Source organism: Panthera onca, chromosome A3 (genome assembly GCF_046562875.1).
Source record: "Panthera onca isolate mPanOnc1 chromosome A3, mPanOnc1 haplotype 2, whole genome shotgun sequence".
Lineage (NCBI taxonomy): Eukaryota > Metazoa > Chordata > Mammalia > Carnivora > Felidae > Panthera > Panthera onca.
Window position 1 is genome coordinate 113,677,631 of NC_138341.1, and position 13,025 is coordinate 113,690,655.

The 13,025-nt window shown below is 52.5% G+C and overlaps 1 protein-coding gene across 3 annotated transcripts in view; it reads left to right on the top strand.

Moving 5' to 3' along the window:
• TM9SF4 (transmembrane 9 superfamily member 4) overlaps positions 1-12,589 on the top strand; it is a 53,906-nt gene extending 41,317 nt beyond the window's left edge. For all 3 annotated transcript variants that reach the window (XM_060614972.3, XM_060614966.3, XM_060614981.2), the window contains exons 13-18: positions 2,916-2,999; positions 4,545-4,720; positions 5,235-5,298; positions 6,591-6,710; positions 7,561-7,650; positions 10,626-12,589. In XM_060614972.3, the coding sequence (XP_060470955.1) occupies positions 2,916-2,999; positions 4,545-4,720; positions 5,235-5,298; positions 6,591-6,710; positions 7,561-7,650; positions 10,626-10,775 (684 nt within the window). In that variant the 3' untranslated portion in view covers positions 10,776-12,589. The remainder of the gene's footprint in view (positions 1-2,915; positions 3,000-4,544; positions 4,721-5,234; positions 5,299-6,590; positions 6,711-7,560; positions 7,651-10,625) is intronic.
• The last annotated feature ends 436 nt before the right edge of the window (positions 12,590-13,025 follow it).

The following is a 13,025-nucleotide window of genomic DNA, read 5'->3' on the forward strand; positions in this document are numbered from 1 at the left end:
GTGTGGAGCCAAGAAGCTTCCTAGGCTCCTCAGCAGTGTAGGCAGTCTGTGGTGGGGGTTAGGACCAGAGGCAGAGCAGCAGAGTGATAGAGTTGGGGTGGGGGGGGGGGGGGGTACTCACCTGAGGGTCAGGAACACTGGGCTGTTGCCACAGGCACCTTGAGACCTCCAAGGGCCTTTTGCTGCATCTGTAAGAAGAGAGGATTGAATTGAGGTGATTTTTAGCTTACACTGTCTGATGGCTCAAACAAGAGAAGAAATAGAAAATTCAGAATAACAGAATTTGGGCACCAAGCCTAGGTGTTAAAGTTTAAGGCCAGAAACTGACCACCAGGGCTGCTGAGAGAACATCCTGTGCCATGGAGCAAAGACAAGTACCCGCCAGGGGTAAAAGAGGCCTGGCCATGGTGCTTCCAGCCTATCTTCTGGACTTTGTTGTCTCCATTTCCTCTTCAGGGAGAACAGGTCCTGCCCTTCTCTGTCCTCCTGGTGGTGAGGACAGTTCTTGGCAACAGAAAAGACCATAGAAACCCAGGAGGATGCCTGGGACTTGACCCTACCTCTCAGGGAGCCCTAAGCCCCCTCTCCCAGACAAGTGAGGCCCTCCAGGACCCAGGAACCCCCTGGTGCCAAACTCAGAGAAGCTTGTGGTCCCAGCTTTCTGAAACCCTTCTCTCTCTCTCTCTCTCTCTCTCTCTCTCTCTCTCTCTCTCTCTCTCTTTCTCTTTCTCTCTCTCTCTCTCTCTCTCTCTCTTTCTCTCTCTCTCTCTCTCTCTTTCTCTCTCTCTCTCTCTCTCTTTCTCTCTCTCTCTCTCTCTCTCTCTCTCTCTCTCTCTCTCAAAAGCCCCAGGGGAGCTCTAGCTGCGACACCCCTGGCACAAATTAAGCCCTCCCTGTAGAAGAGCTGTGAAGGGGACTGTTCTAGAAGGATCAAAGAAAGGTCCTAAATTCTTGATGCATTGAGTATTTTTCTCAGGCCACGGTGTGCCAAGAACTGAGGACCTATGGAGGCATGGAACCCAGCCCCACCTCCCCTGGTGCGGCTCTTCCTCCCACAGCACCCCCAGGACCTCCCTCAGCCAGCCCCACACCAAACCCAGCCTCTCTGCTCCGCACCTGGGCCTTGCGTCTGAAGGCACCATCATTCACCTGGACCCCCAGGCCAGACTGTTGCGTTGCTTCCCAGCCTCCTGCTCCCTCCTGCCCACCTCCTCTCGGGCAACAAGTGTCGAGAGTTTTCCTGCCAGACAGTCTGTGAATTCCCTCCCAGCTCCAGCTCTGGCTCTAGAACTCTTGCCCAGGTTTAGGATATCTTTGCCTCTCGCCCGGACCCTTGACTATCTTAGGCGCCCCTGGTGTCCCTGCAAGAGATGACCCTTCCCTGGGGCTCTGCCTCTGCCCACAGGTGAGCATGTGCTACGGCCCACAGCGGTACAGATACTCATCTGCCCTTCTCCAGCCTGTCTTCCCCTGTGCCCAGCCACACCACCCCCTCTCTCCTCCCACCTCATCCATAAGGTCTAGCTCCAGTGTCACCCTCTAGAAGCCTCCTCCTCCATTCTGACCTCTGTGTCCTCCTTGACACCCCAGAGGAACCTGGGCAGAGCCTCATGCCTACAAATAGTGCCATGGAGCTAGTTCTCCATTTACGGGTCTGTCTGCCTTGCTGGAACCTTCCTGTTCTCACCCCTGGTACCTGGCACAGTGCCCATTCTGTAAATTTCGTCCAGGAGGGCAGATGAATGCCCTGCTGCACAGTGGTATGAAGCAGGAACACGCAACAAGGGAGGAAATGGCATTTGAAGTGGGCCTTGAGGAAGGTTTCAGGTGGGCGGAAGCAGCCAGCAGGGTGGTCTGGGGTTCTGGAATCTCCTAGTTCCCAGTCCTGGCTCTGTCCTTTCTCTTTCCCCATCTCCAGTGGGGGATGGTTGCACCTACCCCTCAGAGTTGTTGTGTGGATAGAGAAACTGCATGGAAGGCCCTTGGTACAGCATTAGCACTCAGGAGGCGGATACCCTGAGATAACTCTGCTTGCATAACAGCACAAGGGCAGTGACCTGTTGTGGAGGGCGGGGAAGTGGGGCTATGGGCCTAAGATGAAATTAGCATTGGAGGTTGAGTGCCGGATTGCAGGGGCCCTCAGGCAATGTGGTCAGTGGCCCTCCTGGGTGCTTGGGCGGCCACAGCAGTAAAGAAGGCTCCTGTAGGCCCAGGGCTTTGGTTCCCTTTGCCTGGGCCCCAGTCCAAGAGATCTGAATGGATGGTCTACAATGCAGTGGGTCAGGAGCTGGGACTCAGGTTACACTGCTTGTGTTTGAGCCTCTGATCCACCCTTAGCTGTGTGGAGTCAGGGTGTGTATTTAACATTGCTGGGCCTCAGTGCCCTCTTCTTTAAAAAGGGTAATGCTAATTATCCATCGAGGCAGGCATGTAGTGAGGAGTAGGTGAGAGGATGTGTTGTGAGGCCAGCACCCACTGCCCCTAAGATTCAAAGCTTATCCACCACTCTAGGCTGTTTGGGTGAGGCCCAGACATAGGTGTTTTATAAAAGTTTTATTCATTAATTCCTAGGGAGTTGCATTCATTGCAACTAGGGAGCTGCCATTCCTGTTCAGCAAGTGTGTATTGAGCAGCTACTGTGTTCTAAGGATTGGGAGCAGCTCAGTGGGCAGGGGGAGCTCCTGAGGAGCTTCCAGTCTCGGGGATAGGCAGACATTGACCAGGTAACAATACATATTCACAGACTGGGATGAGGGCAGGGGAAGGGCAGTTGAGGGAATGTTTTCTGGAAGGAATGGTCCTTGAGCTGAGTCCTGAGGGACAAGGAGGGTTGAGGGCCTCTAGTCTGGGGACCCCACTGGAACGGGTGGCAGCTCCCTAGTTGCAACCCCCAACTTGGTCTCCCTTGCTTCCAGACGGCAACGCTGTACCCTGGTGTGGTTTTTGGCATCTGCTTCGTTTTGAATTGCTTCATCTGGGGAAAGCACTCATCAGGAGCAGTAAGTAAGGGAGGGCCGGCTATGCTCGGTCCCACTCCCACAGGTCACTTCCTGCCGTTCCCTTCCCTTTTCTGAGTCCCCAGCATTCTGTTCCCAGTCTCAGGGGCTGTGGACGAGCTGGGGTTTCCCCAGCCCTGCCCGTCCGGCTGCCCATACTCCAGCCCTGGCCTTCCTGTGGGCTCTTGCAGACAGCTGGCCAGAGCTCACTTCTCTAAAGGGAGATTTCCACAGTCCAGGGGCCAGCTGGGGAATCTCCCGTTGCCTCGGCCAAGCGAACGTTGCCTGCTGTGGGTTTATTAGGTCAGTATCCCACACAAGGCTCTCCGCCTGTCTCTGTCCCGCAACACCAGCTCCCGCGGGTTGTCCTGCCCTCAGAGCGGGGACCCTGCCAGCCCTGGCCATTGGTAGTAACTTGTGCGGGACTCATGGAGTAGGATTGCAGACTCAGCTGGGGGTGGGTTTTGATCCTGTGGCAGGATTGCAGTGGAGGGGGAGGGCAGGCATTTGCCATCCTGGCCTCAGTGGCGAGAGCCGCCTCCCCTCCACCTGCAGGTGCCCATTGATCAGAGGTCCTTGGGTGAGGCTGGGAGTCCGGGGTGCCGGTGGACTGGCTTCTCTGCAGCGGTTGGGGAAGCCGCCCTCAGGAAAGACAGAGTCATGTTCATCCTCTCACTTCCTCTTTTATACCTGTGTTCCTTCTCTCTTTCAACATTTTCCTCCCAGTTAGTTACCAACTGCTCATTATAAATACTCATTGTAGAAATTTTGGAAAGTACAGAGAAGTTGTAGTATATTTTTGCAGTCTTTTCAGCTATATTTAAAATAGAATGATATAACTTTAAAATTGCAATGTAACAGCAGGCATTTATATTGTGCTTACATTGGAATAAGTACTGTTCTCAACACTTTGTATATATTAATTCACTTCTTCCAGTTTGCATGACTCTTATAACAACATAATACTGTGTAGAACAGGATAAAGAAAAAAATGAAAAATAACTTATAATCCCTACATCCCATCTGAGGAAGTACTGTCAACTTTTCAGCATAGGCCTCTGTAGGCACATATACATATAAATACTGGGATGTTTCTATTAAAATGGAGTCCTATACATACAGTTTTATAACCTGCTTTTTTGGCTTCATAGTGTATTATGGTGTTTCATTTTAACAAAATTGGGAACACACAATTTGTGCACTTTTGTTTTTTCCCTTTCGTCTTCGGTTAACATACCATGTAATTCTTCATCCTGGCCTCTTCACCACCCCATTATGTTCTTGCTTCCTGCCTCCTCCCTGGATGACAAGCCCCTCTGGGATGCCGGGGCTCCTTCTTTAAGGTCCTCAAGCTGCCCTCCATGTTTCCTCAGGGCTGGATCAGCCCCAGGAGGTTCTGGCCAGGAGCCTTGTGGGGGATGTGTCTGCAGGATCTTCTCGGTCGTAGTGGCCTTCCTTCCGTGGGACCCATTAGGTCCCCCTCCTCCCTGCATAGCCCCTGGCCTGAGCTTCAGGGCCTTGTGGGGCCTCACGGTGCTGTGCCCACAGGTACCCTTCCCCACCATGGTGGCCCTGCTGTGCATGTGGTTCGGGATCTCCCTGCCCCTTGTCTACCTGGGCTACTACTTCGGCTTCCGCAAGCAGCCATATGACAACCCTGTGCGCACCAACCAGATTCCCCGGCAGATCCCCGAACAGCGGTGGTACATGAACCGATTTGTTGGGTGAGTCTCTGGCAGGGGTGAGCCCAGGGAATTCTAGAGTGGGCAAGGCGGACACTGCCCTGAGCCATTTCCTTAGAACATGGAACAGGGTTCCCTCCCCTGGGATGTTGTGCCTGGTATTTTGCAGCTCCAACAGGCTCTCGTAGACTTCGTGAAAGCTTAACTCGATGCCACATTAAGGAGACCAAGTTGTAACCAGACTTGGTGTTGGCCTAAGAACCCCCAGGATAGGGAAGGGAGGGATGGAAAAGTGCAGATGAGACAGGGGAAGACCATCACTTAGATCTAGGCAAGTTATGCCACCTCTCTGTACCTCACTTTCCCCATCTATAAAATGAGGAGATTGATGCCCAGCTTGCCTCTCTCTCAGGAGGCTGTCATGGTCCAAAAAGTATGCCAGAGAATTAGAACCACCACACCTGTGTGAGCACCATCCCTCATGCTACCTGGGAGGAGCCTGGATGCCCAGTGGCCCGGCTCTCCTAGCGGTGTTAACCCTCCCCTTCTACCGTAGCATTCTCATGGCTGGGATCCTGCCCTTCGGCGCCATGTTCATCGAGCTCTTCTTCATTTTCAGTGTGAGTACTGCTTCTCCCCGGGGCTAGGTCAGCCCCAAGAGGTTGGTAGGGTGCTCCCCCGCCCCTCCACACACAACCTTCACCCCTACTAGCCTCGTCCCTGTCCCTCCACTTATGTGCTCTGCCTCTTACCACCTGAGAGATTTCAGACAGGCCCATTTATGCTCTCAGGGTGTCCACTCCTGCCCCTCAGATGGCTTGGAAGGATAAATGAGATAGGCCATTGTATATGGGGTCTGGTGTGTGGGAAGTGCTCAGTAAATAGAAGCTGTGTCAGTAATATGGCAGCCAGTCTCCACCATGACTAACATCATGGCATCTGATTTGATTTCCAGGTCCCTATACATCTTTTTACCTGTTATACTCTGAACTCTCAGGAAAGCGGGGGGAGTGATTCCTAATTCTCAGGATTGTTGTGAGGCTAGAATGTGACAATGTCTATAAAAGGCACAGGGCTTGGCACTCAAGCAGAGCTTGTTAAGTAGTAGCTGTTGGAATGATGTGACTCCTGCCCAGGCTTGCCAAGATGGAAGTTGGCAGAAGGGCTCTTTAGAGCCATCTGCACCTGGCTGAGCCAGCTCGGCACTCTGCACCTAGAGTGCCTTGCACCAAATCTATACTGGGCCAGCATCCGCTGCCCTGGAGTGGTCCAGCCCCTCCCTGCTGATATACTGGCCCAGCATCTGCTGCTCTGGAATGGTCCAGCCCCTCCCTGCTGAGACCCCCTTGCCCACCTAGCCCTGCCTAGGAAAAGGGTCAGAGGATGGGTTGGCTGCCCCCCAGAGGGGGTACCTTACTCTTTTTGTGTGACCCTGGGCCAATTGCCAGCCTCTCTGAGCCTTGGCTTCCTCATCCATGAATGGCCACACTTTCATAGGCTTATATCTGGAGATGCACATAAAGCATGTAGCACCTTGTCTGGCACACAGTAGGATGCCCGTAAGTGGTGGTGGCTGCTGTGTAATTTTGATTTGGGTGGGATTCATTATTTTCCACAAGTTGTCAAGTTCAGGCTGGGGCCCACCCATTGCAGGATCAGCCATGCCGCAGCTCCTCCCTGAGAACAGCCTGGCTCCCCCTGTGCTCCAGAGAGGAAGGGCCAGTCAGACCCCACATGCGAGGCCTACAGGCCCCAATGGTATCATGATGGTGTCTCCATTCCTGTCCTGATGGCAGGTGGTGTGCCGGTTGGAACTGAGGGGTGGCTTTTCGAGAACAGGCAGCATGTGCCAAGGGAAGGGGTCGCTGGGTGGAGGCAGGCTAGCTGAAGGCCAGCTGTGATGTGTCCACAGGCAATCTGGGAGAATCAGTTCTATTACCTTTTTGGCTTCCTGTTCCTTGTCTTCATCATCCTGGTGGTGTCGTGTTCACAAATCAGCATCGTCATGGTGTACTTCCAGCTCTGTGCAGAGGTGAGGGGAATGGGGCCAAGAGTTGGGGGTGAGGAAAGCTGGGTCTGGACTGGATGGGTCATGAAGCTGTCTGGGTTTCCCATGTGGGCCCCCCTCCTCTGGCTATGAGGTCTTAGGCAAGTACATCACTTCACTTAGCTGAACCCCCATTTATTCAGCTGTAGACTGGATTTAAGAATCCCTACCTCACAGCATAGTCACATGGAGTAGTTACTGCGACTTGCAGAAGGACACTTAGATTTGTCAGTACAGAGTCCACTCCAGTAGTGGTTTCTCCAGTAGCTGAGGCAGATGGGACGACCTTCCCTCCCTCTGCAGACTAGCTCTTGGTGGAGCCCCTTGGGAAGGGCTCTGGGACAAACAGCCTGAGCTGAATTCCTGGCTCCTGCATTAGAAGCCCTGGTTGGACAGTTGGTTAACCTCTCTGTGTCTTCTGTTCCTCATCATGTGACAGGATAGCAAGAGGGCCTGACTCAGCTACTACAAGGAGTAGATGAGCTGATTCATGTATAACACTTAGAATGGTGTCTGGCCTGCAGCGAGCATTTGCTCAAGAAATGTTAGTTGTTGTTACTACTGCTCTTTTGCTGTGGTCCTTGTTGATTTTTTTTTTTTTTAATTGAGGTATCACGTATGCAGAATAAAGTTCACCAATTTTAGTCTACAGTTCAGTGAATTTTTAGAAATGCATATGGTTGTGTAACCATGATCACAGTCAAGACAGAAAACATTCCCATGACCCCAAATATCACTGTTCTTATCTAGGGTCTTTAGCCCCTCAGGCAACCATGAAACTTGGGGAAGAGAGATTGTGCCTAGAGACAATAACTCTGCTCTGTTTCCTCCTCAGGATTACCGCTGGTGGTGGAGGAATTTCCTAGTCTCCGGGGGATCTGCGTTCTACGTCCTTGTCTATGCCATCTTTTATTTTGTTAACAAGGTACTGCCCTGTGTGAGGGAGCCCCCAGCCCTTTCAGGGCAGGTTGGTGGAGACGAGGGTGCTGGGGGAACACCCAAGTGTCTGAGTCTTTCCCACCAACAGTGGGAAGAACCAAAGTCATTGTGTTCTAGAACATGCTGCCTTTTAGGACAGAGAGAATCTGTGTTCTGTGTGTTTGGGAGACAAAAGCCTTCAGGATAAGTGGCACAATATTGCATGCGAAACCTGTGAGATACAGCCAAAGCAGAACTTAAAGGAAATCTCTCACCTTACAGCACTGTTCACAGGAAATTGGAGACACTGGTAATGAGGTACTCAGCTCAAACTAAGAAAGAAATAGCAAGAACATGAAAGAACAAAGAAGGTAGATGAGAAGAGTTAATGAGGATAAAAGCAGAAAATTCCGAAATAGGCTTTGGCGCCCAAATTTAGGAACTCAGGTTCACCCAGTAGTGGCATGGAAGGACACAAGCAGATCCCCACTTGCCACAGTGGTTTTGGTAGGTCTGTGCATGACACATGAGCCAGATGGATGGGCCACTTGAAAGGAGTTTGGGCTCACTGTGGTGGACCCCTCCCTTCCAAGGCTACCACCGAAGACGGTCTCACCCGCTGTGCCTCTCAGGTCTCCAAAATCCAAAAACAGGCAGAGTCCTCTCTGCTTGCAACCAGGGTGTCCTCCCAAACCAGAGTCACAGGTCAGTTGGTGGAGGCTTAGAACGCCCTTTGGCCAAATCGTCAGGTTGGAAAGAACTGTGTGGATCTTCCTATGATACTCCACCCCCGCTTCCGGTTTGCCGACTGTGCCCCTCTTTTCCAGAGATCCCAGCAAGTAACCATGTAGTTCAGGGGTCAGCAAACTAGTGCGTGCGCCAGTGAGCCTGTTTCTGTAAATAAAGTTTTATTGGAACACAGCCATGCTCGTTCACTTACGTATTGTCTATGGCTGCTTTCACACTATAGTGGCAGTGTTGAGTAGTTGTGACAGAGGCCACATGGCCTGCGAAACCTAAACTATGTATTATCTGGCTTTTGAAGAAAAAGCTTGCTGACCCCTGCTCTAGCACCTCCAGTGACAGAAGACATTCCCTCCTGGCATTCTCAGTCTCTTTGGTTAGCACCTCCTGTCATTATCAAAGTCTTCCTTGATTCACACTGGAATCCATCACCCTGTAACTTCCATCTTCAGGCCATCTTCTTATTCCTGGAATCATCCAGAAGAAATCTAATTTCCCTCCTCTATAGCCCGTATTCATCAGAACTTTTGAGCGGAAAGTGACCAAAACTCATTTCCAACTGGCTTAAGCAAAAAGAGAATGTATTGACTGGTATAACTTGGGAAGTTTGAGAAGCTGGAGTTCTAGCTTCAGGCATGGTTAGATCCAGCATTTCAAATGGTGCTCCACATCCATTCCTCAGCTCTGTGTGTATTCTTGGCTTTAATCTGCATGCAGGATCTTGCCTCAAAGTGGAAAGATGCCAGTGGCAGCCCTAGAGCTAAAAGAACATCTTTCCTCTGCCGTCAAGTTACCAGTCCCAGGGAAGATGCTCATTGGCCTGGGTTACATGCCATCCCTCACTGCTCCTCAGGTCCCATGGGATGGCGTCCTCTGATCGACCTGCTTAGGTTCTGTGTTAAAACTGACAGCCCCAGCAGGGCCACAGAGTAAAGGAGTGGGTACCCCAAAACACTGGGAAGATGGAAGATGGGAGACAGTGTTGGGCAAATGAAACCTAGCTACAGGGCCTCCTAAACTGCCCCGGGATCATATCATGATCTCCTTGTCTTCTTCCCTGTGCCCCAGTCTTTCTTCTCTGCTCTAAAAACCTCCACCCCAGCCCCAGATCCTGTCTGTAAAATGACAGCCTTGGCCGGCCTGAATTCTAGGGGCCTTTCCAGCTTTGCCTATTTGCCTTGTACCTTTCCTGGTTTTGCCACTGGGTTTACCTACCACTGTCCTGTCCCCTACCTCCCTCACCCCATCTCCAGACACGAGAAAGTAGGAACCTGGGGAGGGTTAAGCCTGAAAACATGGCCTTCACCCCCCAGTTAGAGGATATACTGATTTCTTCCGAGCTCCTGGCATTTTGTGACCATGTGTCTGCCCATGAGCCCCAGCACAGGCCCCACTCAGGCCCTGGTGTGCCGAGTAGGTCTTGATACCAAGGTTCCAGATTAGCTCTGCCCACCCCAGCAAACACCACCACAAACAGGTCTCTGGCATCCCTGCCGGGCCCCTAAACTCTGCAGGAGAGTCCAGCATGCTCCAAGATGAATTCCCTGTGAGATGTTAACAAAAGTGACAGAAGCATTCTTAGGAGGAGAGGATTGTAGGCTGGCTTATGGTGGCTCCCCGCTCTTTAATCCTGTCTCCCACCACCTCCCGGCTGCTGCTCCAGCCATCCAGGATTGTTGCCATGCTGTTCTGGGGACTGTGGAGGGTGAAGAAGTGACACAGCTGTGGCCATTCCTAAGGCATGCTGGCCCTGGCTCCTCTCTCTCTCCTAATGAGCTCTCAGGCCCTTCTCCAGGAAGATTCCTACCCCTACCTGCCCGCCCCACCCCCCCACCCCCCGACCCCCCGCACAAGAAATGGCCTAGGATAGTGGAATTGGGCCTTGGACACCCCCAGCCCTCCAGCCCAAGGCTTACATTCTACCTCCTTCTGCTTCCTAGCTGTGGAACCATGGGTGCTGTTGGACCCCTCTGTCCCCCATCTGTGGCTGGTTAAAAACCTGCCATGGTGGTCATGAGCACTCAAGGCGGTACCCGGGCCCTGCTGCCGATGAAGGCTCGCCATGGCTGTGAGCTCCGCCTGCCCCTCCCTGCCGACTCGGAGCAAGCCCCTTCCCCTACCAGGCTTCCGCTTCACCACAAGATCAGTGAGAAGGTCGGGTGGGGGGCGGTGTCCAGGTTGGCCATGGCAGGCTGACACTAAGTGTCCACCCCTCTCTTCTCTCTCCACTCGCCCCAGCTGGACATCGTCGAGTTCATCCCCTCTCTTCTGTACTTTGGCTACACGGCCCTCATGGTCCTGTCCTTCTGGCTTCTCACGGGCACCATTGGCTTCTATGCAGCCTACATGTTTGTCCGCAAGATCTACGCTGCTGTGAAGATAGACTGATGGGGGTGGACCATGGCCAGGCCCACTCTGTCCACGGACAGGAAGCCACTCTGCGTGGGGAACTGCAGGCACGCAAATAAAATAACTCCTGCTCGTTTGGAATGTAACTCCTGGCACAGTGTTCCTGGATCCCGGGGCTGCGTGGGGGGCGGGAGGGCCTGTAGATAAATCTTGGACTTTTCTTCATCAATTTATTCCAGTTCTGTGGGGGATGAGGTTTTTGTGGGTTGTTTTTTCTTCAGTGCTACGAAAGTTCCCTCCAGCAGGAACTCTCAGACCTGTTTATTCAGGTTTATTTTTGGTTGGGGGTTTTTTCCTTAGTTTTTTTAACGTAAGGATCCAGGATGGATAAATCACCAAGACACTGGGTTTGGTCACTGTCTCCACCTCAGTTCCTCAGGCTGTTGGCCACCCCACAACTAACTGGAAGAGGAAACGCCTGGCCTTCTGGGGCTTCGGTGAGGTTTCCGAGCCTCTCACGGCCCATCCTCACCTCTGATGCCGCGACAAAGCCCAGCTCTAGCCCGGACGTGCATCCTCAGTGCCGACCAGCCTCTACCAGCCCTCTCCCTCACTCTTCTCTCCCCCCAACCTCCTCCCAGGGCTGCCCAAAGCAGGGCTTCCAGCCAGGCCTCCAGGGTGACCAAGTCTTATTGCTACAAGAAAAACCCCGGGAAGTACTTGGGGCCAAGTGCCCCAGGACAGCAGGACTCACCCCTGCTCGGAGCAGCGGGAGTTTGCTGGACCAGAGAAGAGACTTGCAGTGAACTGTGTGTGCCAAGAAACCCTGGATCCAGGGCCAAGTATTTACAGAGTCAAGCCAAGCATCCACGTGTCTGTCTGGGACAAGGGTCCTCACCCCTCAGGATTGCTCCCCAGTTCTTTCCCCGGGGGGTTGCTGCTCTTTGCGAAGTGTGCTGGTGGCGGGCCCTCTCCACTCCCCCTACCAGCACAGAATAAGGCCGGGAGACCTCAGATGCCCTCCTTTAGGTGGCTGGGGAGAGAGGCGTTCTATCCCTGACATCCCCCAGCCTCAGTGCTCATGCTCAGCTCTTTCAGCCAGACCCATCCCCTCCGCCTCCACCTCCATCTCCTGTCTGTCTGATTCTTGCCTCCTTGGGTGACACCTGCTTGTGGGAAGGAAGACGGAAGGTCAGTTCTGTCAGTCTTTCCCCGATTCCCAGGAATAGGCAAAGAGCCAAGTTAGAAAGAGGGAGCTAGCTTTGCAAGCCTGGCTCCTCTGTCAGCACCCAACCCCCTGTGCACCCTGTGCATGTCCCAAACCAAACATTTGTTCTTAAGTTGCAAGAGGCCAAACCCACCCTGGGGTTAGTGTTTAAGTAACAGCCGCTCACCCTTGCATCAGCCCCTTTGGGACTCCCACCACAAGACAAAGCTCAGGATGCTGGCTAAGCTCGGAACACACCCCACCCCCATGACACCCTGCACCCCGACTCCAGGTTCTCCCAGCAGCCCCTACCAGCTCCACCAGTCAAACCAGTGGACTTCTCAACCTTGCTCACAGTGACTCCGTAGCGCCAAACGGTGTCCACCAAGAATCAGGTTGGAGAAAAGGGAACCCAAGCAGTAGAGAATGATAATGGAGGCTTTTGTTCATTCAAATCTCGGATTTTTTCCCTAAGAGATTCTCTTTTTGGGGGGTGGGGGGAATTAGGAAATGGACTCCTCATAAAAGGTTCAAACATCATCAATTTTTCTGACTTTTTTAATCATCATCATTATTATTTTTAATTAAAAGATGCCTGTATGCCTTTTTTTGGTCCGATTGTAAATAAATATGCCATTGACCTGTTGTCCTGTCTCTTGAATCTCTTCAAGGGGTTAGGAGCCTGAGGTGAGTCATCATCCCTACATGGGTTGAGCTGAGTGGTTTCCCTCAAAGCTCAGTCTCATGTCAGGCTTTCGGGAGCTCAGGCCCCTGTTGTTCCCCTGTGTGGTACAAGCCCATAGCGTTTCCCATTGGCTCCGTCCCTCCATCCTGAATCGCAGGCATCTGCCCTGGTCCCACAGGTAGGAAGTGGCAATCAAGTTTGAGCTTGGGTAGCAGTGAGACCTGGTTTTGGATTCCCAGCTCCAATATTTTACTGCCAACTCACTTCACCTCTCTGTCCTCTAAGACTCCTTCAAGTAGAAACATAGGTCAAACTGTCTTATGTCCCAAGGGGAATTGACTGGTTCGTAAGTCATCAAGGAAAGGAAAGGTTCGGCTTCAGGTATGGATAGATCCAG